The sequence below is a fragment of the Lepisosteus oculatus genome, chromosome 6, assembly GCF_040954835.1.
Source record: "Lepisosteus oculatus isolate fLepOcu1 chromosome 6, fLepOcu1.hap2, whole genome shotgun sequence".
Taxonomy (NCBI): Eukaryota; Metazoa; Chordata; class Actinopteri; order Semionotiformes; family Lepisosteidae; genus Lepisosteus; species Lepisosteus oculatus.
Window position 1 is genome coordinate 53,276,124 of NC_090701.1, and position 22,441 is coordinate 53,298,564.

General features: G+C 41.3%; 1 protein-coding gene across 9 annotated transcripts in view; it reads right to left on the minus strand.

The window, feature by feature from the left end:
- Nucleotides 1–22,441, minus strand: part of stau2 (staufen double-stranded RNA binding protein 2) — a 115,166-nt gene that overhangs the window by 65,344 nt on the left and 27,381 nt on the right. For all 9 annotated transcript variants that reach the window (XR_011189945.1, XR_011189944.1, XR_011189943.1 and 6 more), the window contains exons 6-10: nt 16,762–16,921; nt 10,836–10,943; nt 5,300–5,512; nt 4,198–4,335; nt 1,380–1,511 (exon numbers count right to left, since the gene is read on the minus strand). Coding sequence is in view for 6 of the 9 variants with exons in the window: in XM_069191574.1 (XP_069047675.1) it covers nt 1,380–1,511; nt 4,198–4,335; nt 5,300–5,512; nt 10,836–10,943; nt 16,762–16,921 (751 nt within the window). In the remaining 3 variants the exon portion in view is untranslated. The remainder of the gene's footprint in view (nt 1–1,379; nt 1,512–4,197; nt 4,336–5,299; nt 5,513–10,835; nt 10,944–16,761; nt 16,922–22,441) is intronic.

Consider the following 22,441-nt stretch of genomic DNA (forward strand, 5'->3'; position numbering starts at 1 on the left):
GTTCACGTGTCCACTATCAGAAAAACACTGAACGAGAATGGTGTTAATGGAAGGACACCACGGAGGAAACCACTGCTGCACGTCTCAAGTCTCAAGCCCACCTGGATGTTCCACAACGCTTCTGAGACAATGTTCTATGACCAGATGAGACAAAAGTTGAAGTCTTTGGCAGAAACGCGCAATGCTATGTTTGAAGGAAAAAAAGCACTATTAGTACAGGGGTCTCTCACCCTGGTGCTGAGGCCCCAGTCCAGTTAGTACAGGGGTCTCTCACCCTGGTCCTGAGGCCCCAGTCCAGTTAGTACAGGGGTCTCTAACCCTGGTGCTGAGGCCCCAGTCCAGTTAGTACAGGGGTCTCTAACCCTGGTGCTGAGGCCCCAGTACAGTTAGTACAGGGGTCTCTAACCCGGGTCCTGAGGCCCCAGTCCAGTTAGTACAGGGGTCTCTAACCCTGGTGCTGAGGCCCCAGTCCAGTTAGTACAGGGGTCTCTAACCCGGGTCCTGAGGCCCCAGTCCAGTTAGTACAGGGGTCTCTAACCCTGGTGCTGAGGGCCCAGTCCAGTTAGTACAGGGGTCTCTAACCCTGGTGCTGAGGCCCCAGTCCAGTTAGTACAGGGGTCTCTAACCCTGGTGCAGAGGCCCCAGTCCAGTTAGTACAGGGGTCTCTAACCCGGGTCCTGAGGCCCCAGTCCAGTTAGTACAGGGGTCTCTCACCCTGGTGCTGAGGCCCCAGTCCAGTTAGTACAGGGGTCTCTAACCTGGGTCCTGCAAAGTTCCAGTGAAATTATAATTTTCTGAAGATGTGTAATAATTCCACTGTGATCAATTAAACAGGCCATTTGTTAAATTAAGAAGCTTCGAGACCATTCACCATGCAATCTTCTTTCCTCAAGGACCAGGACATCTCTTAAATGAACGGATTAATTCCTTCATTCATCAAAGTTTACCAGTCATAAAAACAGGTGCCCTGTAAGACTGACTAGAGATGGCCCTCCAGGACCAAGGACACTAGCTCCCTAATCATCTCGCCCTGTGTACTACAGCAATAATGAACACAGGAAAAAGCATCCTCTGGTTGCACTTCAAGGCCTGGACTCATTACGATACAGTCTGTACAGGACGATTCTGGTTCTGTTTACAAGCAGAGGAATAGCATTTGATCTCAGAATCAAAGGCAAGGTCTCGGTCTTTGATTGCAGGCAGGACCACACACGGGTAATGTCTTTTCAAGAAGATGGGAAGTAAATCTGAGTCTAATAAAGATAATAATAAGCAACTACTGCACTAAGAGCATTAAGAAGGTCTATAAAGAAAAAAATAAGAATAGAAAGTGATTAAACAAGTACCATGAGAGACTAACAAGCAGCAGGGTGGCCCACCTTCTCTGGCTGACTCTGTGCTGGGGTGGAGGCCTTGTATCCTAGCTGGAGCAGCATGGCTTCGGCAGCATTCCTCTTGGACACCTTTTTATTGGGACCTGTTCCCGTGGCTATCTCACTGCCCACTTTGACCTAGAGCAGGCAAAAGGCAAATCCCATTAGCCTCTTCAGGAGAAACAAAGGCAGGGCGCATGATCCTGCTGACACGCTGGCACGCATACTGGAAGTGGCTGTCAAGTTGCATGACCAGCCTGAAAGCAGGAACCACCAAAACGACACATCTTTATTTGAAATGTGCAATTGAAAATTACTCCCCCAGCAGTTATAAAAAAAAAAGAGATGTCTGGTACACATCCAAGACCGACAAAAGCATACTTCACTTGTTTCGAAGGCAAAGCAATTTATTTTATTTTACATCTGCAAATGTAAAGAAACTTGGAAAATGGCTGTTTTTATAATGGCACAGTAGTTAATATGGTTATTGATTGTATAACATGAAATGAAGGGTGAATAAGCTGATTCTTTCAGTTTATGCTGATCACGTAGATGCAGACAAATCTTACTGAAGGATTTTTGTATTTTTACTGTTTTTACCAATATTTCAGCAAGACCCCTAAGAAAGTCACTGCTTTTAAGACATCTTCTTTTCTCCTTAGATGGCCAACACTGCTCTGCATGAAGTTCACCCATTGAAAATAAAGACTATGGACCACAAAGTACCTATTTTTAATATCTGGGAGAGTAAGGGCTGAAAATCAAAAACAGGAAATTCTCTGGTTTGGTCACAACAACATTATCTGATGCTTGTCCTGAAAAAAGTTTAATTAGCCGTAATCATTATTAACATGGCTTGTCACTTGAAGGATGATAAATAACTGAAGGAAATAACTGAAAGAAGGTCACTTGTCATCTAAGATGTCTCCTGCTAACCGAAATCAGGAATGTTGTGGTGTGCAGTGATTTATAAGGGTGATTAGGCTAAATTTGCTTACTAGCCCTGGTTAATACCACATTCCAGCATAGTCATGTGATGCTGTTTAACCAATCATACGTTGCCCTAGGTTTAATCATTACCTTATAAAGGACACTTGTGTACAAGAAACTCCTGGGAAGAATGAATCCTTATAAAGCCACTGGCTTCCGCACTAGCTGACACTGTCTGAACCCTCTTCAACACCTGTCCCAAGGGGTTCCGGAACGGATGACGTGTCAGGACAGACAGGTCAGCTAAGGGCCCTCTGGAGGCCACACTGCACACCTTCCCATATTCTTTGTTTAGAATCTTTATTGGCCGTTTTTCATTAAGCTTCAACACTCACTTGAAAACAGTTTCCTTAAAAAAAGGTGAGATGAGCTACCTGTATGTTACACAGCAGTGGAACCAAATCAGAGAAGGAACAAAGTAAAAAAAAAATGGAAATGCAAGTGGCTTCTGTTACAGAGTAATAAATAAAGAGAAAGAAACAGGCCGCTTACTGTTGAAAGTAAATAAAATATCCTCTGAGGTTTATTTGCATTTAACCACAGGTATTGATTTATAGGGAGAACTGCATTAAATAAGCCAAAGAACAGAACCTTATTTATAAAGACAGCTTGAGCAGGGAACAATGTGGAAATTGTAGAAGCAACTGAGACTTACAAAAGAAACACACACAAAAACACTGCCTAATACCTCACTTTGAAAGACGAATACAAAATCAGTTTTTATTGGTATTGCTTCAACTTCAAAACATTGCTCTCCAGTAAAGGTGAGTTTACTGGGCTGGAAGCTAGAGTTAAAGAGACATAGGCCATACGCTGAACACTGTTTTGCGGCACCTTCTGCCAAGTAAATGAACTCACATGAACACGGCAGATCCTACTTGATTTTCATCAAACTCGACTGATTTGCGGTTAAGCCAAGATAAAAAGAAACCCTCTTTCAGGGCATCTCTGATCTCATTCTCTTTACTCGTGCCTATTTCAGTACCTCAGCATTACAGAATCTTCCTTCTCTGTAGAAGCGGACACCACATGCCATTAAAATGTTTAAATGATCAGCCTGACAATTCAGATTTATGGGAAGCGGTCAATGCCCTGTTATTGCACTGATCAAAGCCAAAATGTGCAACGCGAACAGCTACCAAATGAAATCTTTCTGCACTTTTGTGGGCCAGCAAAATGCCATTGCCATCAAGCTAAGATCATAAACATTTCAGCATCGTGGGTGGTGGCTGGCAGCTAACGCCACTCGCTAAACGGTTTTTAGCTTTAGTCCTAGTCAGGCACACATAACAGAGTCTGTGGCCACAGAACAGCAGCAGCACTCAAACAACTAAAGTCCCAGATTCCCCCCTCAGTATGTAGTCTCCCCTTTAGTCTTCCCTGTAACCTCCCAGTGGCCTGAGAAACAAGTCACTTGCAGATTCATTTTAGCAACACCCTCCTTGCTACTTCATGTTGGAATAAGAACACCTCCCAGACAGCAGTGGGGAGCAGTGGTGAGGGTTCTGCACTCATCACTGGAAGGTCGTGGGTGAGACACTGCTCTTGTACCCTTGACCCAGGCACTTCACCTGAGCTGTTCCAGTAAAACACCCAGCTGTGTAAATAGGTGCAAAACGGAAGGCTCTCTGGATAAAAGAGTCAGCCAAACAAATGAGCAAAATCTGTTCTGCGGGACACAAAAAATGGAGTGAAACTTTTTTCACAGATGTTTTCATAATTTGTTTTGCAAGCAGATAGGCGTAGTAAAAGCGACCGAACAGCTGACTGGGGATGCAATACCCTGTAGTGTTAGCTGTAGCTGGATGCGTCTGCTTGTGAACTGATCGATTACCTGCATGGTGAACTCCCTGCGTCGAGGCACTCCTCTCTCAGACAGCAGCACGTACTCCGGCTCCTTCTCCTTCTTGGCCTGCTGGATCTGTGCCAAGCGGCTGATGGGATTCATTCCCTGCCCATATTCTGGCCCGGCCTGACAGCACAGGGAGAACACATGAGCACAGGTACTTTCTGTTTTAATAAGAATGGTGCTACACACCTTTTATCTTTCCAGTGCAAGAAGCTAAAAGGAAGAGAGGCAGAAGTACTGGGATGACCATCACAGTGCTGTGGGAGAGCCCAGTGTGGCCTAAAACATCCTGCACATGTTACAAGTAAATGGAAGTTAAATCATAAGACAGAGCAATGAGCACCTGTGTAGTACTGTACATCTTTACAGGATGAGCAAGGAAGCAGTGTCAGGCACAAATGATAACAGACGTACTGGTTCCCTAGGTATTGTACCTGAATTTACTCGTTATTGGCTTAACCTCTATTTCTTACCACATACAAAGACCAACCAGTGCCTTATTTAATAATAAGTCCTAAAGCTTATACAGCTCTTTTCTGGACACTCCACTCAAAGTGCTTTACAGGTAATGGGGACTCCCCTCCACCAGCACCAGTGTGCAGCCCCCACCTGGATGATGCAAAAGCAGCCATAGTGCACCAGTACACTCACCACACACCAGTGGGGAGGAGAACAGAGTGATGAGGCCAGTTCATAGATGGGGATTATTGGGAGGCCATGATTGGTAAAGGCCAATGGGAAATTTGGCCAGGACGCCAGGGTAAAACTCCTACTCTTTTCGAGAATCACCCTTGGATTTTTAATCACCACATAGTGTCCCCGTTACTATACTGGGTCTTTAGGACCCACACAGACCGCAGGGTGAGCGCCCCCTACTGGCCCCCCAAACACCCCTTGTAGCAGCAGCCTTAGTTTTTCCCAGGTCTCCCGTCCAGGTACTGACCAGGCTCAATCCTGCTGAGCTTCAGTGGGTTTTTAAGCTGTGAGTTACAGGGTGATATAGCTGCTGGCATCAAAACTGAAAGCCTCAGGTGGCCTCCTAATCCCCAGCTGTGCCCACAATCTGCCTGCCTCTCCACCCCCTTACCTTGAGTATGGTTTTGGGACGTTTCTTATAATGAAGTTTCGGTTTTTCGACCACAGGAAGGAAAGGCAGTTTCTTCAGCTCTTGTAAAACGGAGAGGGCTGCCCGTTTTTTGGAGAGTTTCTTGCTGTTCCCCTCTCCCTCCGCTGTGAACTCGCCCACCGTCACCCGTGTGAGGAAGCTCTTCATGTGCGGAGGGCCGCTTTCCTTGATGACCTGCAAGGGAACAGCGGAGTCAGTGAGGCCAGCTGCCTCCCTTCCTGCAGGAAGATGGTCAGGGAAGAACAGGGGGCAGCACCTAATGTCTTTACAATGAATACAAAGCCAATAGTTAATTAAAACAGAGACATGGTCTTTAAACCCAGATCCATCAGGACTAAGACTGAGGTGCATTAGTGAAAAACGAGTCCAGGGTTTGGGGGTGAAGGAGTGTACATGGTGAGTTGGTCCCTATGAAACAAACAGCCTGCTGAGACTGAGGAGACAGACGAGCACTAGTCTTTCTCAGGAGTACAGTCATACATGAGCATCTGTAACCTCTGTTACTGCCTCACTAGATAATGCAAAAACTGTGTGGACAGGAGAACAAATCTGCAGTTTCTCAGAATTTCAGAAGAACAGAAGAGTCTCTTAGTTATGCCCAAGTATAATTTAATAAATAAGTAGATGGGATCCTGTTAAGTAGCAACGTGTGTTGGTTACATGCCAAAACCTCTGCAAAAGATACACCACATAGTTCAATACATGTATCTGTATCCAACAGGTCATAAAAACTCCACTCACAAAAAATGCATTTCATCAAGCATAAAGGTTCTTAGTGAAGTCTTGCATGGTGTTTCATTTTTTTTCCCATAGACTACTGCAAAATTGAAAAGAGAATTTAAAAAGAAACATTTAGTTTTCCTCTTCCTTATCAGTTTCCTTGGCCTTACACATCTATCAAACAATCTAAAACAAAAACAGTGTAGGTGGATTGCCCTCCAGGAGGTTAGATCTAGTGTTATACATCAGGAAACGGTGATTCATTAATAAAAGAGGCTCACTGATTGTAAAAGGTCATTAGTTAATCAAACACAAGCACTGAGAAACACTTATCCTAGATTGGCCACCGGAAAGGATGTAGGAGAATTTATATACTTTTCACTTTCGTATATTTGTTTTTATATCCATTAAACTAGCACTAGCTTCAAGGTTTGAGATCCTCTGCATATTGAGAGAATTGTCCAAGCTTCACCTTCTGAGGTGAAGCACCAAAATAGTGAGAAATAATACTGCCTGTTATACTGCTACAGTATCACAGAAGCCTATACAACTGCTGAAGTAAATGTAGGTGAGGAGATCTTTTCTAGACAACAATGACCATTTTAACAATAATCAAGTGTTGAAAATGTTCAAGCAGGGAGCTGCGTCAGCATGCGTGGGCTGCAAAGGAACAAGTAAAGGTTTATTCCATGCTGAAAAGAGAAGAAAAGAAACACAACGTTTCGGCCGTGGGGCCTTCCTCGGGTGAAGTTGAAGGCTCCACAGTAGAAACATTGTGCTTTTCTTCTCTTTACAGCAGGGAATAAACCCTTACTTGTACTTTTTAAAATGCCTATTTTGAAACGATAAAGACTATGTATTTGAGCTCCGTGTTGATGTTCGTTTTAGTTTATAGTGAGTCAGCATTTCGATTCTTGCTGCTTCTTTTTTCTTTTCTGTTGTTTAGAATAACAAATGACAGAGAACGTCAGAGCTCAACATCATTAGTTTAAAAATAATGTTTTTTTTACACTTACATGCAATTAATTGTGTTAGTGACAACAAAATTGTGACTACAAAGAATGAGTTGGGCAGAACTGCCTGACACAAGATAAAGTGCAGCAAATTTTTAATCTTCTTTCCCTGGTTTGCGTCTTTAAATTCGGGCAAAACAACCCAATTCCTAACCTATTCTTATCATATTTTTATAAGTTCCACTTACATCATGCCATTGATTTCTAAAAGCCTTGTTAAATGAATATGTTCATGACTTAAGTTGGAAAAGAACATCCTTCTTATTAAGCACGCTCAAGATGAAAAACAATAATAAGAGTTCAGGCAGCCTTGTGATAGTACTGATTTACTCCACAGTAGTTTGAACTCAACGGGAGCATTCCCTCTGTTATCATTTTGGGTGAAAGATGTAGCTCAAGGGGATCCTCACCTTCGAGGATCAAGAAGACCTTGTGGCCTCACAAAGAAACATTTGCAGAATAATATCGTTAGCATAAACAAATAAAATGACTTTCCAGAAGCACCCTGCTCTGTGAAAAAATTATAAGTTATGTAGTGAACTCTCTGTTGTTCTTTTTCCACACTATCCTGGATCTGGGAAACAATGTAAGGACATTTCCCAGAGATCTATGCCTTGCCTTTCCAACACAGTAACCCTATGAAAATGAAACAGCCTGCACTTTCTACTTTCTGGAAGGGATCTAAATCCAAACCCAGAGTGCCCACACACGACAAGCAAAATGCCTTTTACCTACAAATGCAAGTTGTCTTACACATGCTCTATTCTGGATTTATTCCTCTGGCTCCAGCCACTTCAAGTGTCTGTGATTCTGTCTGATGTAGCTGATTCTGTAGTTCAAGTAGCACAAAGCACAATTAGCGCAATCCAGAGTCATTAAGTAATCTTTATACTCAGAAAAAAACATTTACAGAAGAAAAAATAATGGCACAGCAATAAGCCTGCGAGACTCCAGGCTTTAAACAGGCTTGGCTTAGCGAGCTCTTTGGATATCTAGCTGCAGAGAGTTGAAGCCCTGAAGAATAGATCTTTTGTGTATTTCATCAATGCACTTGCCCTCAAGGAAAGTTTCTGAGCACATCACATGGGGGTTCTTGGATAATAACATGAAAAAGACCTCTCTATATATTTTGTGATGAAACTAAATCCTTTACAGACAATTTATGTCTGCTCACTCTCCCTGAGAGAACCTAAAACGTCAGTTTTTAATTTTGCCAGAAGATTTGATTTTTAATAAAAATGATCTTTTAGAAAAACCTATTTCCTATTTCATATAGTATGATAAAAGGTACAAAAAAGATTGGTTCAGACTTCTTAGAGAACAAAAACATCTACATTAATAAAGCAAATAACTGAATTTGATTTCTTTTAAAATAAAGCTATAACGAAAAAACAAGTGAATGTGCACCAATTAAAGCATTCACACATTTACATTACAAGCAATAGCTTTACAATGGATTAATTAGCCACTGACAAGATGCTGATGAATTGTGCTCAAAAAGCTAATCACTTTTACAGATGTAAGGGCTAATGAATGCAAAAGTTATTTACAAAGGCAGAAGAAAATGTTGGTAATTGATACAGAAGTAAAGATAAAAACACAATGATAAAAGGGTAACTAAGTAAGACAGCTATAAAGCCAGAGAGACTAATTTGTTTGAGCAGACTGTAAATTAACCGCAGACACAGAACGATTTGACAGTCTGGAAAATGGTCAGTTACATGTATATACTTCCCAAGAGAGACGTGCACTACAACATAAGCAACTGATTAATAATTATGAATGATAAAGTCAAGGATGCTACCATGGAATTAATTTAGAACTAAAATCAGGAAACGCGCAAAGAGTGGTGGGTGTCTGGAACAAGCTGCTCAGCCTTGACGATGAAGCTGATTCCAGGGAATCCTTCAAGAGAACAGCTGTTTAAGCCCCTCTGAAGTGCTAGCCACACAAGATGGACCGGCTGAGCTCTTCTCATTTATATCCTTTCTAATGCTCAAATTCAGCACATATGGCACATTAAAACATACAGATATATCCCACTAACATCCCATAGTCTCATATTTAAGATGAGACACTTTCCAAAACAACGTCCAAAGGTCATGAAAATGTAGGCAAAGACAAGTCTGCATATGAATAGCTTATTTCACATCTCCCATGCAAAGTTTTGGTTCCATCATGACATGGCTTTAGCTCCGGAAATGTGTAACTCCGTTAAAAGTGAAACTTCAGTGAAGCAATAATTGGTTGTCACTGGCTTCACAGACACAGAACTGAACTGTGAGTCTGAACTTTCAAGATAGCTATGGGTGCCAGGTTACCCATCAATCTTAAGGCATTCAGAGTTACCATATCTGTATGAAAACATAGGGGCACGTTTCAAGAGATGGTCAACTAAGCCACCAAACTAAGCACACTGTAACTGTTAGAGCATAGCACACTAAGAACTTTGGGAAATTTCCTGTCCTTGTCAATATTCTTTGTACCTCAAATAAAGAGGTGTTTTTTCATCTGGTCTGCACACACGTTGTGTGCAAACATTACTTTCTCTTGGACTGTGGAACACAAGTCTAACGCAGTAAGGAGAAGTTAATGAAAAAGGATGTTACACAAGAGCTCAAAAAGCAAGGCAAAGGTGATGCTAACAGCTATACTTCTAGATGTATTATACGTACATATTAACCAATTCTAAAAACAGAGGGGATTCAAAGATAGGACTGATGTATGATTTTGTAATCTACACACTTTCCTAAACAGGAGGCACTTCTTTCCACAAAGGGTTGTGGGAACATGGAACAAGATCTTCCACGAAACAGCTTGGCATAAATCCTCAAATCTCTCAGCTAATGACAACCAATTGGGCTTTATGGGTTGAATGACCTCCTGATGTTTGTAACCCTTCATTTACCCTTCTTTCCATTTTATTTGAGAATTTTTGACAGTACTGTGTTTTAACACAGGCTTGCAACAAGACAAACCACAGGCAAGCTAGGCAGAGCCTTCCAGCCTTTTTAACACCTAGGCTGGCAAACATAAAAATAAACAAACAAGAAAGAATCGTATAACCTTCATCAATGCACCTATCCTCCTTTTCAGTCCTGTTAAGCTTACATCTTCCAGCATGCAGTGTGAGTAAAGCACAGGAGACACACAGCAGGTAGGACACGATTGGGTTTCACTTCCTCTGGCAAAAGGGGGATTTTAGAAGGGAAATAAGCTGTACAAAAACATGTAAAGAATTCTTCTGGAAGCGCTGCTAGATGCATTTCCATCTGTAACTCTTGTAAGAGATGAGACCAAATAAAATTCAAAATAAGATCACTTTATTAGCCATATTCAATTTCTTGCATTAGGAATTCATCTTTTCGCATACCCCAGCTTGCTCTCCATGAGACACACAGACAGGAAGAGAAGCTTGGTCAGCCAGTGTACAGCACCCCTGGAGCAGTTGGGGTTAAGGGCCTTGCTCAGGAGCCCAACGGATCAGGATTCCTCTGCCGGCTGCGGGATACGAACCGGCAACCTTCTAGCCACAGGCGCAGATCCTTAGCCACAGAGCCACCACACCGCTCCGAATTATGGAGAACAAACCATTACATCAATAATATCTGATCCTATCCAGTTGCATCTTCGGAATAAATTGCTTTTTCCTTCACTGGAAAAGGGAACGTTCCTTGCTTCGCACATGAAATGCGTTTGGACCACATGATTTACTTGAAAGCTAGCCTGGCGTCAGTTCTTCTGCTCCCAAAGATGGTGCTCACCTCAAAACTGACGAGCAGGTTCCTCTTCAGCGCAATCTCGTACACCAGGCTGATTTCAGACTTGCTGGCATCGCTGGTCTGCTCGGCCTCGTCCTTCTCCTCTGGACTCTACAACATTTATCGAAGAGCTAGTGATAATAAAACCTAGACAAACTTGCCGGAAGGGGGAAAGAAACTATGTATACTGTACTCTCCAGCTTGATACACCTTAAACAGCATGTTCTGAACTTGAACCTTACTATCCCAGTCTTTTGCAAACAATATTTGTTTACATTTCAATTAAAGTAAATGTCACTGCTATTTGGATACCTCTTGCCTAGATGAAATTCATGGGATTTAAATATTAAATTATCAGGAAAAAAGCTCAATCGGTGCTTTGCATGTCATTCCCACACATGCATTGATTAGCCCAATGTTTCCCAGTCTTTTCCAACCTAAGGCCCACTTGCTTTAGCAAAAATCTTGTTTGGCACACAAAACCCAACACCACCTCTAACAATCATTTAAACAAAAGACTGTTTATGTACAGGCAGTTTTTGATTCACATACTCTTATTTTTGACATTTTTGAATGCAATATATGCCACTTTTTTCATTTAGTACACAGCTTTTTCTCATTTTCACAAGCATGGTCAGCAGCAGCACGACAAATGTACCCAGCTGAGTGCCAAGATGAGAAGCAACACAAAGGCCACCTTTCACCACACACCTTCTCTCGCTCACATCCTCACTGTAAGATAAGCATATTTATTCTGCTGACTATTGGCATAAGGTAATTAAGATGGATTTGTGTCTTAAAGTGTTTGAGTAAAATAAATCTATACACTGTCTGTACCATGTGTTTATAAAACCTGAAATATAATCAGTAAAATGTTCAACAAACACTAAGTGCACAAACCATTAGGGACGCCTGCTCTTTCCTTGAAATAGACCGACCGTGTGAATCCAGGTGAAAGCTATGACCCCTAATTCATTTCACCCGTTAAATCCACTTCAATCAGTGTGGCTGAAGGGGAGGAGACAGATTAAAGAAGGATTTTTAAGGCTTAAGACAATTGAGACACAGATTATGTATGTGAGGGAGAACAGTAAAAAAAGATTTTTGTGTCCTTGGGTATGATAGTAGGTGCGCGCTGGTTTGAGTGTTGCTATGTTTTTCACGTTCAACAGTGTCCCGTGGTCATCTGGAATTGTCCGCCACCCCTAAGACATCCAGTCAACAGCAAGCCAGGGGTGGAAAACGGCTCATCCATGAAAGAGGTGAAAGAAGGCCGACACAAACCGTGCAGATCAACACACGGTCTACAGTTAGTCACCCGACAGTCCAGTACAACACTGGTGCCAAAAGACCCATAAAAGAATGTACAACTCATCGCACCTTCACACGAATGGGGTATGGCATCTGACAGCCTTACAGAGTTCAACCTCTTTCAGCGAAAAACAAGAAACTGCAAACATTCGGCTTTTTTGCAGTTTTTCTGCCCCATCACCAGATCTCAATCTACTTGAACATCAGTGGGCAGAGGTGGAACGAGCCATTCGGAGTAGAGATCCAGTACCAGCCAACCCAACACAACTGTGGGAAGCACTGGAGTCAGCATGGGCGAGCACACCTATGGAACGCTATTGACACCTTGCTGACCTCATGCCCCCAACGAACCGAGACTGCTCCAAAGGGGGTGCAGCACAAGACTAGAAAGGCATCCCTAACGCTTTGTACACTCAGTGTAGTCTACAATGAACAATCGTTTGCGAGAAAGGAAAATGTGCAACGTTGCTTATGAGACTTTAAAATAAAGAGAATTGAAATGGCCTGTGAAGAGGAAGGACTCACGATCACAGTGCTGTGTAGAAGCACTGTGGGCACATTACTCAGGCATTCTCAACATCATTCACCAGGTCTTCCCTACACATTTCACTTGACAGTGCTAAAGAGAGCAAACCTTGTATATATCCATTTCAATACAACCATATAAACTGTTTACATGGACAAGTGTGTGTTTGTTCGTATTGTTTTTATTCAGGAGCTCTACCCTCCGAGTGGAACCCAGATTTATTTGAGTTGTTGACAACTGCGCTCGATTTCCTCCCATCTTCCAAAGACGTACTTGCTAGATTAAAAGGTGTCTCTGAAGTTGTCCATACAATGGTCATTGCTGGGTCATTCCTGGGTCTCGATATAAATGTATAAAGTTTCAATTGTGCTCACTTCTGCATGAAGCAAAACCCTGTCAGCCTAGACAGGATTATGGAAATTTTCCCAACCTTGAAAGGCATGTATTCGTACACGGCATTTGTGACAAGACAGTTCTTTCAAGAAGCAAAACTAGAAGAAAGTTAGAAGCCAGTTCCTAAAATCTTAGATTGCCCCAGTTTTCAGAAATTTACATAAAATGAAAATGAGACACAATGAACCTGTTGAGCCAATAAGTAGGCCTAAACTAAACAAATGTATTTAGTTTAAAAAATAAGGCGTCAAAAATGATATCACGGCCTACGTTTTATTGTTGCTGCCTTTCAAAATCAGGAACTCATTTCGATATCAGTTCACATATGTTAAGCAAAAATTAACTATATTCTGAAAGAGTTTGGCCTGTTACTTGCTTATTTCCTTATTTTAGTAAAACAATGAAATAGTGGCCATTGAGGGCTCCCACAAATCGCAAGAAATGTTGTATATTACTACATTTGAACAGTGCCACATTCCATTCATATTCTTTTTCACTGAATGGCCTTTACAGCTCCTATACAGGTTCAACCCTCCATTTAGTGCTATGTTACCTAGTAATACATAAGGTCTATTTGGGCGGGGTTCTGGACTCATAAGTAGATGGTTGTGGGTTCAAATTGTCATTTTTCACAATTAAATCTTTTATAATTTACTTAGTTTTCTCTCTGGCTTATTCCAGAACTCCACAGCACACCTGCATATCTCTGATGGAAAGTCGTTGCCTCCACACACTGGATAGGAAAAGAGATAATAAGATTCTGCTTGTGTGAAAAATGATCAAAAGGCTGGCAAGCTAAGCAAGATTTAACAAACAAGACTTCTAATGACAAGAGCCTCCCATAGCCCCATTGTTCTCAAGCACTTGCGGACAGATAGTTCTCCTGCACTTTGCAAAAAGATAACTTTGTTATGCTTTACTTAAGCGTGAGTGGTGATAAATAATGCAGGTAATTTAAAACGTTTTACACATTCACAGCCGTGCTGGACTGCATAGATTTGTGATGTGGTCAGTACTTGTCCTGTCAGAGAGTCTAATTCTATTTGTGACACAGTCCAGACACAGCACCGTATCCTTAAAGGTAACAGACCAAGACTTCAGCCTTGTATGTGCCACCAAGTTTCCCTTGAAATATGTGGAATATGGAAATTCAAGCAATACTTTTATGACCTCTTTAGAATCAGATGTATTTAAGGGCATTACACACTAAATATTTTCATTATTATTGCAAACACTGCAATTTTTGCAGTTACTTCTTTTTTTTTATCGTAAAGGAACAGACGACTCCCTGCTAATATTCGTCTTCTGTAACAGCAGCAATAAAACCAGCCATTACCACGGCAACAGTGAAACATAACGCTTAAACCTTCATTAAAAAGCAGATAGTTATCTCCTCAGTGGGCCCCAGAGTCAATCAAACGTTAAAGAAGCTGTCAAAGCATGGTGATGTATATATTTTAATAAGATCATTTGCTGAGATAATCTGGATTTGTAGACTCAGTTTTGTCTGAGTGGGGAGATTAGTTCTCTCTGTGGCAAGAACATATTTATCTTTTCCATGCCTTGCTAATTCTCAGATGAAAACGCGATAAATACATTTGTATGCAGGTACAGTGTTCCTTCTCAAAAGGAAAGCTTCTTAAAAACGAAAGACAGTCATAAAAGTAATAACTATTTTATATTATTTTTAAACTCTCAAGGCTGTTGCCAAAACTGAAAGTGGAGTTTCCGTACTGTCCTGTAACGTCATTGGAATTACATATCTGATCTATAAAAACAAACAGTAATTCAAAGCAAACAGGAAACACAAGCCAGGCTGTAAAAAATCTATTATATAGTGTTTGATTTTTTTCTTCGTTACTTTGAGGCAACTCTAGGTTCTGAGGTGAAGGATTATCGAGAAGTATCAACACCACAGAGCAGCTGTGATTCTCCAGTAAATAAGGCTGCTTTCCCAAACAGTGGCAGAGGCCCATGGATGAAATCTCAATGTGTAACATGTCCCAGACGGGGATAACTCTTTCTGTCAGGGCAATAAGATACAAAAGATTGTAACCTTTCAAGTCTGTGAACAAAGGCCATATCAACAAGTGGACATGGACCCTGAACAGCACTTCTAATGAATGGTTCATCGCCAAAAGGGGAGAAAACTCCAAATCAATCTTATATCTTTAGAAACTCTGGATTAATTCCCTTTTTTTATTGTTCCAGTCGGGAGTTCTCTACTAATCGGCACAGCGGAGGCATCAGCAATGTCTCAAACCCAATAAAAAATGTCCTGCTGTGTCCTGAAAGGAAAAAGCCATCAAATCCCTTGATCCCTAGTTGCTTTGTACTCCGAGTTCTCAATAGAAGAACTGCAATAGCAGCTGAACAGAGAAAACAGTATGTTATGAGATGACTGTATCCCACAGTGAGCAGAAGAGAGCTGAAAGAAAACCAGGATTAAAAGTCAGGATTTAAAAAAAAAACTTCAACGCTGTGAAACGTGCTTCTCTCTACGGGACCTGAAATGTTATCATTTTCTATTCAAACCACTGCATTTTGTGATTTTGATTTTTTTTAAAAGTTTTCTAATGAGGAACCATGAATATTTACGCCACCCATTTTCTTCATTTCCCTGCACGTCCCAGTAACAGCCTGATTCAACTGCCATCTACCAACTGCAATGTTATAGTTCACACCCGAAATGTGAGCCTCATGGCTTAATTTTTTCACTTACACAACCAGGTGAAAGTCAGGTTCTGATTAGCAAAGGAACACTTTAAACATGTGGATAGATGAGTCAGGTGGTGTCCTGTATCAATGCACTCTTTTTCAAGAAGTGCTTTCATCCTAATTGTGCTTTTGCACCAACATGAAATGTGTAGATTTTAAAGAGGTTGGTTATGGGGTGTAACACTTGCAAAAACTCCCAGTTTACATGGCAAATCTAGTAACAGAAAATTCACTTTGAGCATTTCAGCATTGTTGCAAGATCAGATAAATAAATGGATTTACAGTTCCTATTAAACATTTTCACTCTCTATTGTTCTCTTTGCAAACCATTAGAAAGGTATAAACTTCAATTTAGGTTAAAATCTTCAGTAATCCACTTTTGCCTCCAGTTTGCTTCATTATGATTTGGCATGAAAGCAGAAGAATCTTCAAGAAAAGCGTATACAACAGCTCACTGACTGGGTAAAAAAAAATAACCAACCCCTCCAGCAATAAAGATGGATATCAATCTGAATGAGACTTACGCCCCCAGGTATTTACAGCATACAGTATGTGTCCCTCAATTTGTAAAGCAATACGCTGCAGCAATAATTTACAAAGAACACATTATGGAGACAGGAGTGCTAGACAGAACTAGTGAGCTGCCAAAATGTCTTAAATAACAATTGTTGACGCCAAGCAAGTTGCATATACTGTAATTTGATTTCCGGCAGAGATAAGATTAAAATAATCATCCTTAACATGGAATAGCTCAGATCTACAGTGAATGCGATTCACATGATCAAGTAGTATTTTTTAATCATGAAATGTCTGCCTGCGTAACACTGTATTGCTGAAGTAACAAGCACATTAACAATAAAAGGGTGCAAGTTCAGCCACACAGCCTGAGATTTGAGATTTGGGCGCTCCGAGAGAAAGGAGAAAGGGAAAGGTTCTGACTGGCCTGTTTCTGGAGGGAGAGGAAAGGGAAGACTTGGTTACCTGTGGAGGTTTTTCAGGAATAGGCTCATTACGGAGGACCTGAAGGGCTTTCATTGCAGCATTGTGTCTGGCTGCTTGTCGGGTCCGGCCTTCTCCTATAAACTCACTGTTCCCCACCATCAGCTGGACATAAAATATCTTAGGCACTGGGTAATGGTACCTAGATTGGAAACAAGTCAAAAGGGAAAACAGGGTTTTGATTTATAAAAGGATTAAGTTATCAAAACGTGGCACTTTTATTGCCTTAAACAAACCAGACACCAGACAGGAAATAATAAATACATAAGAACTTAAGAAAGGTTATGAACGACAGGAGACCCATCATCCCATCTTGCTCGTTTGGTAGTAAGTAGTAAATTCAGCTCAAGGTCTCATCCAGCCGTTTTGTGAAAGACGTCATGGTATCTGCTTGGACAACATGGCAGCGTGATTGGTTCCACGTTCCCCCCCACCCTCTGGGTAAAGAAGTTCCTCCTGTTCTTGGTTTTAAATACACTTCCTTGTCCTTCGAAGGCTATAAATTAAAAGGCCATTCTTTTCCAATCAAGACTCAAAAAATCCTGCAAACAGAATTGAAAGCAGGTCTTTCTGTCGGTAAATCCACAAGCTGTGTTTAGGAAAGCAAGAGAGCTGAGAAAATTAGCTCTCAGTGTACCACTGTCATGATATCAATGCAATATGGGAGGAAGAACAAAGAAGCACTTCAGGATGAGAAACGTCACAGTTCGGGAACTGGACGTTTGTAGGGAAAGCCGCGGGGCAGAGCAAATCTCACAGACAAAACGAGCCGTTCTATCAAAAACCAAACCAAAAAGTATTTTTAATGCACAATGCTCAAAACGTGTGTTTCACACACTCACTGCTCTCCCAAATGCCAACTGGTCTCTAAAGCTACAGCAGGGCTCTATCAAAACCTGACAACAAACAAGCCACAGGCTTCAGGAAAAGACTGAAGCATAATGCTAAGACTACTGAAAACAGAAAAAGAGGGCCCAGTAACTGCCTTATTCAAGGCCATCTCCATACCAACTGCTGTCTGCTGTGAAATTGTGGCTCTCCATCAGCTCTGGATGAAAAAACAAAAAAATATGGTGTGTATAATATTTGATTTTTAATATGTTTCAGCCTCATTAATTTTTCAGATTTAAAGGACTGCTAGTCCTCTTAGACTAACAAAAAGGAGAATCGCAGTAGCCTATGACCAACGTTTTGTTTTATGTAGGACTGGTTTGAAAGTAAATGGAAGGTTTTTCTTTCCTGACACACATTCTTAAATGCAGCAGATAAAGGTCTCATCTGACAGACTGAATGTTTACATCACAAGCTCATACAGTTTGCAAAGAACAGATTTCCCAAACCACAAACAAATATGGAAAGGTTCTGAATCCCACTCCAAGAAAAATAGCAAGCTGCACTATAATGTTACTATGACAATCAGTGCTAAATCCAAATGTTTTCATTGCAGTTGCCTCTCATAAAATAAGTCACAGGATATTAAATAAGAAAACTGAACCGTGAGATTTTCTCATACATCTGAAATAAAAGTTCTGCAAATGTTAGGCACAAAATATAAGAAACAACTGCAAGGTTGCCCACACAGTGTTAAAAACTTTATAAGGGGATCTGCATTTCCAACTGAGATTGGGAGTGATTTCTTTGCCATGTTGTTGAAGTCGATACCCAGGCTTCTTTCAAGACAAAACTGGATAAGACCCTCCAGTCAGGACAGGAGTCACTTCTTTGCGCTAAGGGCTGTGGGAGTATGGAACAAGCTACCCAGGCATGTTGCTAAGGATGATATTCGGGCTTTTTTCAAGACATAGCTAGATGAGACCATTGAATCAATTAGCTACTGGGACACCAAGCCATATGGGACAAATGGCCCCCTCTTGCTGGACACCCTTCTGGTCTTATGTGTCAAACAAAAGTTTGAATCTCTGCTGAAACAGAAGTGTGTTTCCTATTATCTAACTTAAAAAATGTTGTAGGGGCTGTTTTCCTATTGTGGTGCAGGTGTTGCAGAAAGCAAGTGGGGTTACCAAACAAACAAAGCATGAATCAAAACACAAATCATATAAAGATCCACAACAAAAGCTTTTCTCATTCACTGCATAATTCATATTTAAAAAGAAATTAACATAATACAAAAACGGCAATTCATACTATTGACAAGATAAAAGGGAGGCCAAGAAAATGTAAAAGCTGACCAATAAATATTGGTTAATGGTTCTTTTGATGTTTGTTTTCCTTTATATACCCAGTCTGTCAAAATGTATTCATAACTCTGATAAAAGAGGAACAAAAAACAATCTGACAGAAAGACTAGATAATGTCACCCTTTGCTGAAAAAAGGCATCATATTGTAAACTTAATAGCGTTGCACACAGCAAACAATTTTATATATTTAAACAATTTAAGCTCAGGAAAAATGAGGGTCATTATTATTCACATAAAGTGGAGTGAGTGAATTTTGTAAATGCTCTTCTGGCGCCCCCTGTCTGAGAGGGTAGTTTATAACGGTCCTCCAGACACTTTGGCTTCCATTAGTGAACAATCCTTTGGAGTTTGGAATGGACAGCATTGGAGTTGTTAAAAAATGACCCACCCCACCACACACACACACTCACATCATTTCAATATGAGCTTCCAAATGTAAACCTCAATTTTCATTTCACCAGACAATTCCAATTGCTATTTTTAGAGATAGGATCACTTTATTAGCCACATACAATTTCTTGCATTAGGAATTTGTCTTTTCTCATACCCCAGCTTGCTCTCCATGAGACACACAGGCACACAGACAGGGAGAAAAGCTGGGGGTCAGAGTGCAGGGTCGGCCATTTATGAACCGGTGCCCCTGGAGCAGTTGGGGTTAAGGGCCTTGCTCAGGGGCCCAACAGAGTAGGATTTGTCTGCCGGCAATTCCTCTGTTCGGGATACAAACCGGCAACCTTCCAGCGACAGGTATAGGGCCTTAGACACAGAGCCACCACACCGCCCTAGCGGCGTTTTAGACACAATTAATCAAGTCACTTCCTTTGCCACCCAGCCATTAAATGCCACATTCATGATCACAATGTCAAATGATAGTATCATTATATAATATCTTATATAACTGATATTATATTAGGATTATATCAGTATTTTTCACTGGAGACGACAATTTCTGTTCAAGATCTTACTGGATTTACAGTTCCCTCCCACACCACCTGAAGCCTTCAGAGTCGTCTATACAGTGCAGAAAAAAGGTTTCTGAACACCTGAGGTAGGACCATATTCTCAAATATCTCATCTGCCTTCATGAAGGTCTTAAGAAAAGATGAAGATAACAAAGATATACAGTTCTTGGATTATTTAACTAAATGATCCAACACATAACTAATACCCTTGTATGAATATGTGAACCCTCAGATTCAGTAACTGCTGGTACTGCCTTCAGAAGCAAGCTAGCCCTTCGAGTTCTGTGGTATTTGATGGTCAAGTGGTACTGTACGTCCACGCATTTAGAAAAAGAGACCACTGCTTCCGTTAGAAACTGCATTAAGCACAAGCCTGAAGTAAGCTACATCTCTGAAGTCAGCACAGTACAAATTCAGATCCTGGGTTTATGACCGAGTGGGACTCTTGCTCTTTAAAAAGCGTGCATCCGTCGCACCAGTAACAAAAAAAAGGCCGCATTATTGCAAGTCAGTGTTTATTTTCCCCATGTGGGCTGGGAGCAGCAGAGTGCAGCTCAGGTCGTCCAAGGGTGGGTCCGCCATCGCCTGTCAAGCGGAACCCGGATCTCAAAGGAAATGCCAAACGCAACACTGGATCCGGCCAGGACAGCTGAGCGCTAATCGGCACCACACATTCCGGTTACAGGTGCAGGGAACGCGGCCGTCCCCAGCGCTCGGAGGAGGCCCTCCGTGGAACGTGGGAAAATGACTGCCGACACACTGTGGCAGATTAAACCCAATAAACAATCCAAATTCACAACTGATCCACGTCTGGTCCGAATTACAGGGAATACAATCCAGACAGGGAACACCTAGAGGCTGGGTGGGAGGACCGGCCCACCAGTCTTAAAATCACTGCATTCTCGTATCGTGTGTGTGTGTGTGTGTAAGAGGGAAGGCTTTGATTACACGATCTCACACACAAAGGAAAGTTGTTTTTTTTTTAACCCGCATCCTTTACTAACATTTGACTGTTTCCTTGTAAGAAACGGACCCGAGGGTACAGATATTACATTTTATTGCAATGGCAAAGACATGTCATTCTGTCAAATGTTATTGTGTCACTTCAACCTAGCATGTGGAGATAATTAAACCAGCTAACAAGCTGAAATACTTTGCAGTTTACAGTATAGCACAGCAAAGCCACCACTGAATCCAGTAAATAGTCATTTTGTATGAGTAAATCATTGCAAATTAGTCATTTAATTTCATAAACCAAAAATCACTTTGATGGACCAGAAGATTAATTAATCACAACATTAAAGAGCTTTAATGTTACCAATGGTATCCTTGAATCATCATTAGTGCCGAGCTGTCTGGGAATGTTTATTTCTAGTTCATGCAATATCATCATGTTTCAGTCAACATTAAACAGAGATGAAACAGCAAGCTACCACATAATGTAATTTGAACAAGTCAATCAAAACACACCACTGACACAAACCAACAATCCGTAATAAGCTAATTAGACCAGGAAATGCTTGAGGGACTAGATCTGTCAGCTAGCCTGGGAATGCTTGGTAATTCCTCAGGAAGAGTTGGACACTGCTAAAAGACACCTGGTCCTCCCTCCTTCACATGGAGTCACCCTATCTCACACCAGGACAAACGGACTAAAAATGGATGAATGGGCAAGTATTCTAAGATCAGGAAGAACTAATAACGGTGATGGATTCCACCAGCGTGCCACTGTCGTATCACAGATGCTTTACACAGTGATGCTCGGACAACAATTAAAACAGCCCATAGGCTCCAACATCAAATGAGATTATCTGTCATTCAATGATTATTCAATAAACTACCAACTACCACATGGAGAGGGAGATAAATGGTCTGTAACTCTTATGTTCTAGTGTCCACAATGTAACAGTACTGACACAATCCTTGAATCATTCGTGCAGAGCTCTAAGTACTCTAGCATCTTAAATCTCGAGATGTGCCACACTAAAAGCATTTCTGGCAATGTGGTCTCTGAAAGGCGTACCTTTTTATTTTGAGCTTTACAGTGGCACAGTTCTTTGGTGAAATTTCCTTTTCATTTTTTTTCTCTCATTAAAAAAAAAACCTGTTTAATTAGGACTGTGCTGGAAAATGTAGCACTCTCATTTTTGTGCATCAATCATCCAGAAAGCAGGTTTTTCAGTTTTCGCAAATACAGATGTCTAGACTTAACGGAGTCACATTCTGAAATTTCAGATCTAGTGCATACTAAGCTTACCCTCACAACAGGTAGCACAAGAAAGGTGACACACAGAGCAATGCTCATTGTTTCTTTGTTTTTTCCGGGTTTATGTTCAACAAAATACAGGCACTACAGTGCACTGTGGGATATATCTGGGGTGATGTATGTTACAGTACAGAACAATTAAGGAGAATAAATCTCTGCCCTTGCAAGTCTGAATCCATTCACTTCTAGTCTTATCTTTCAACCTCCAGGCTAGAAAAAAATGACAGCATGTGTA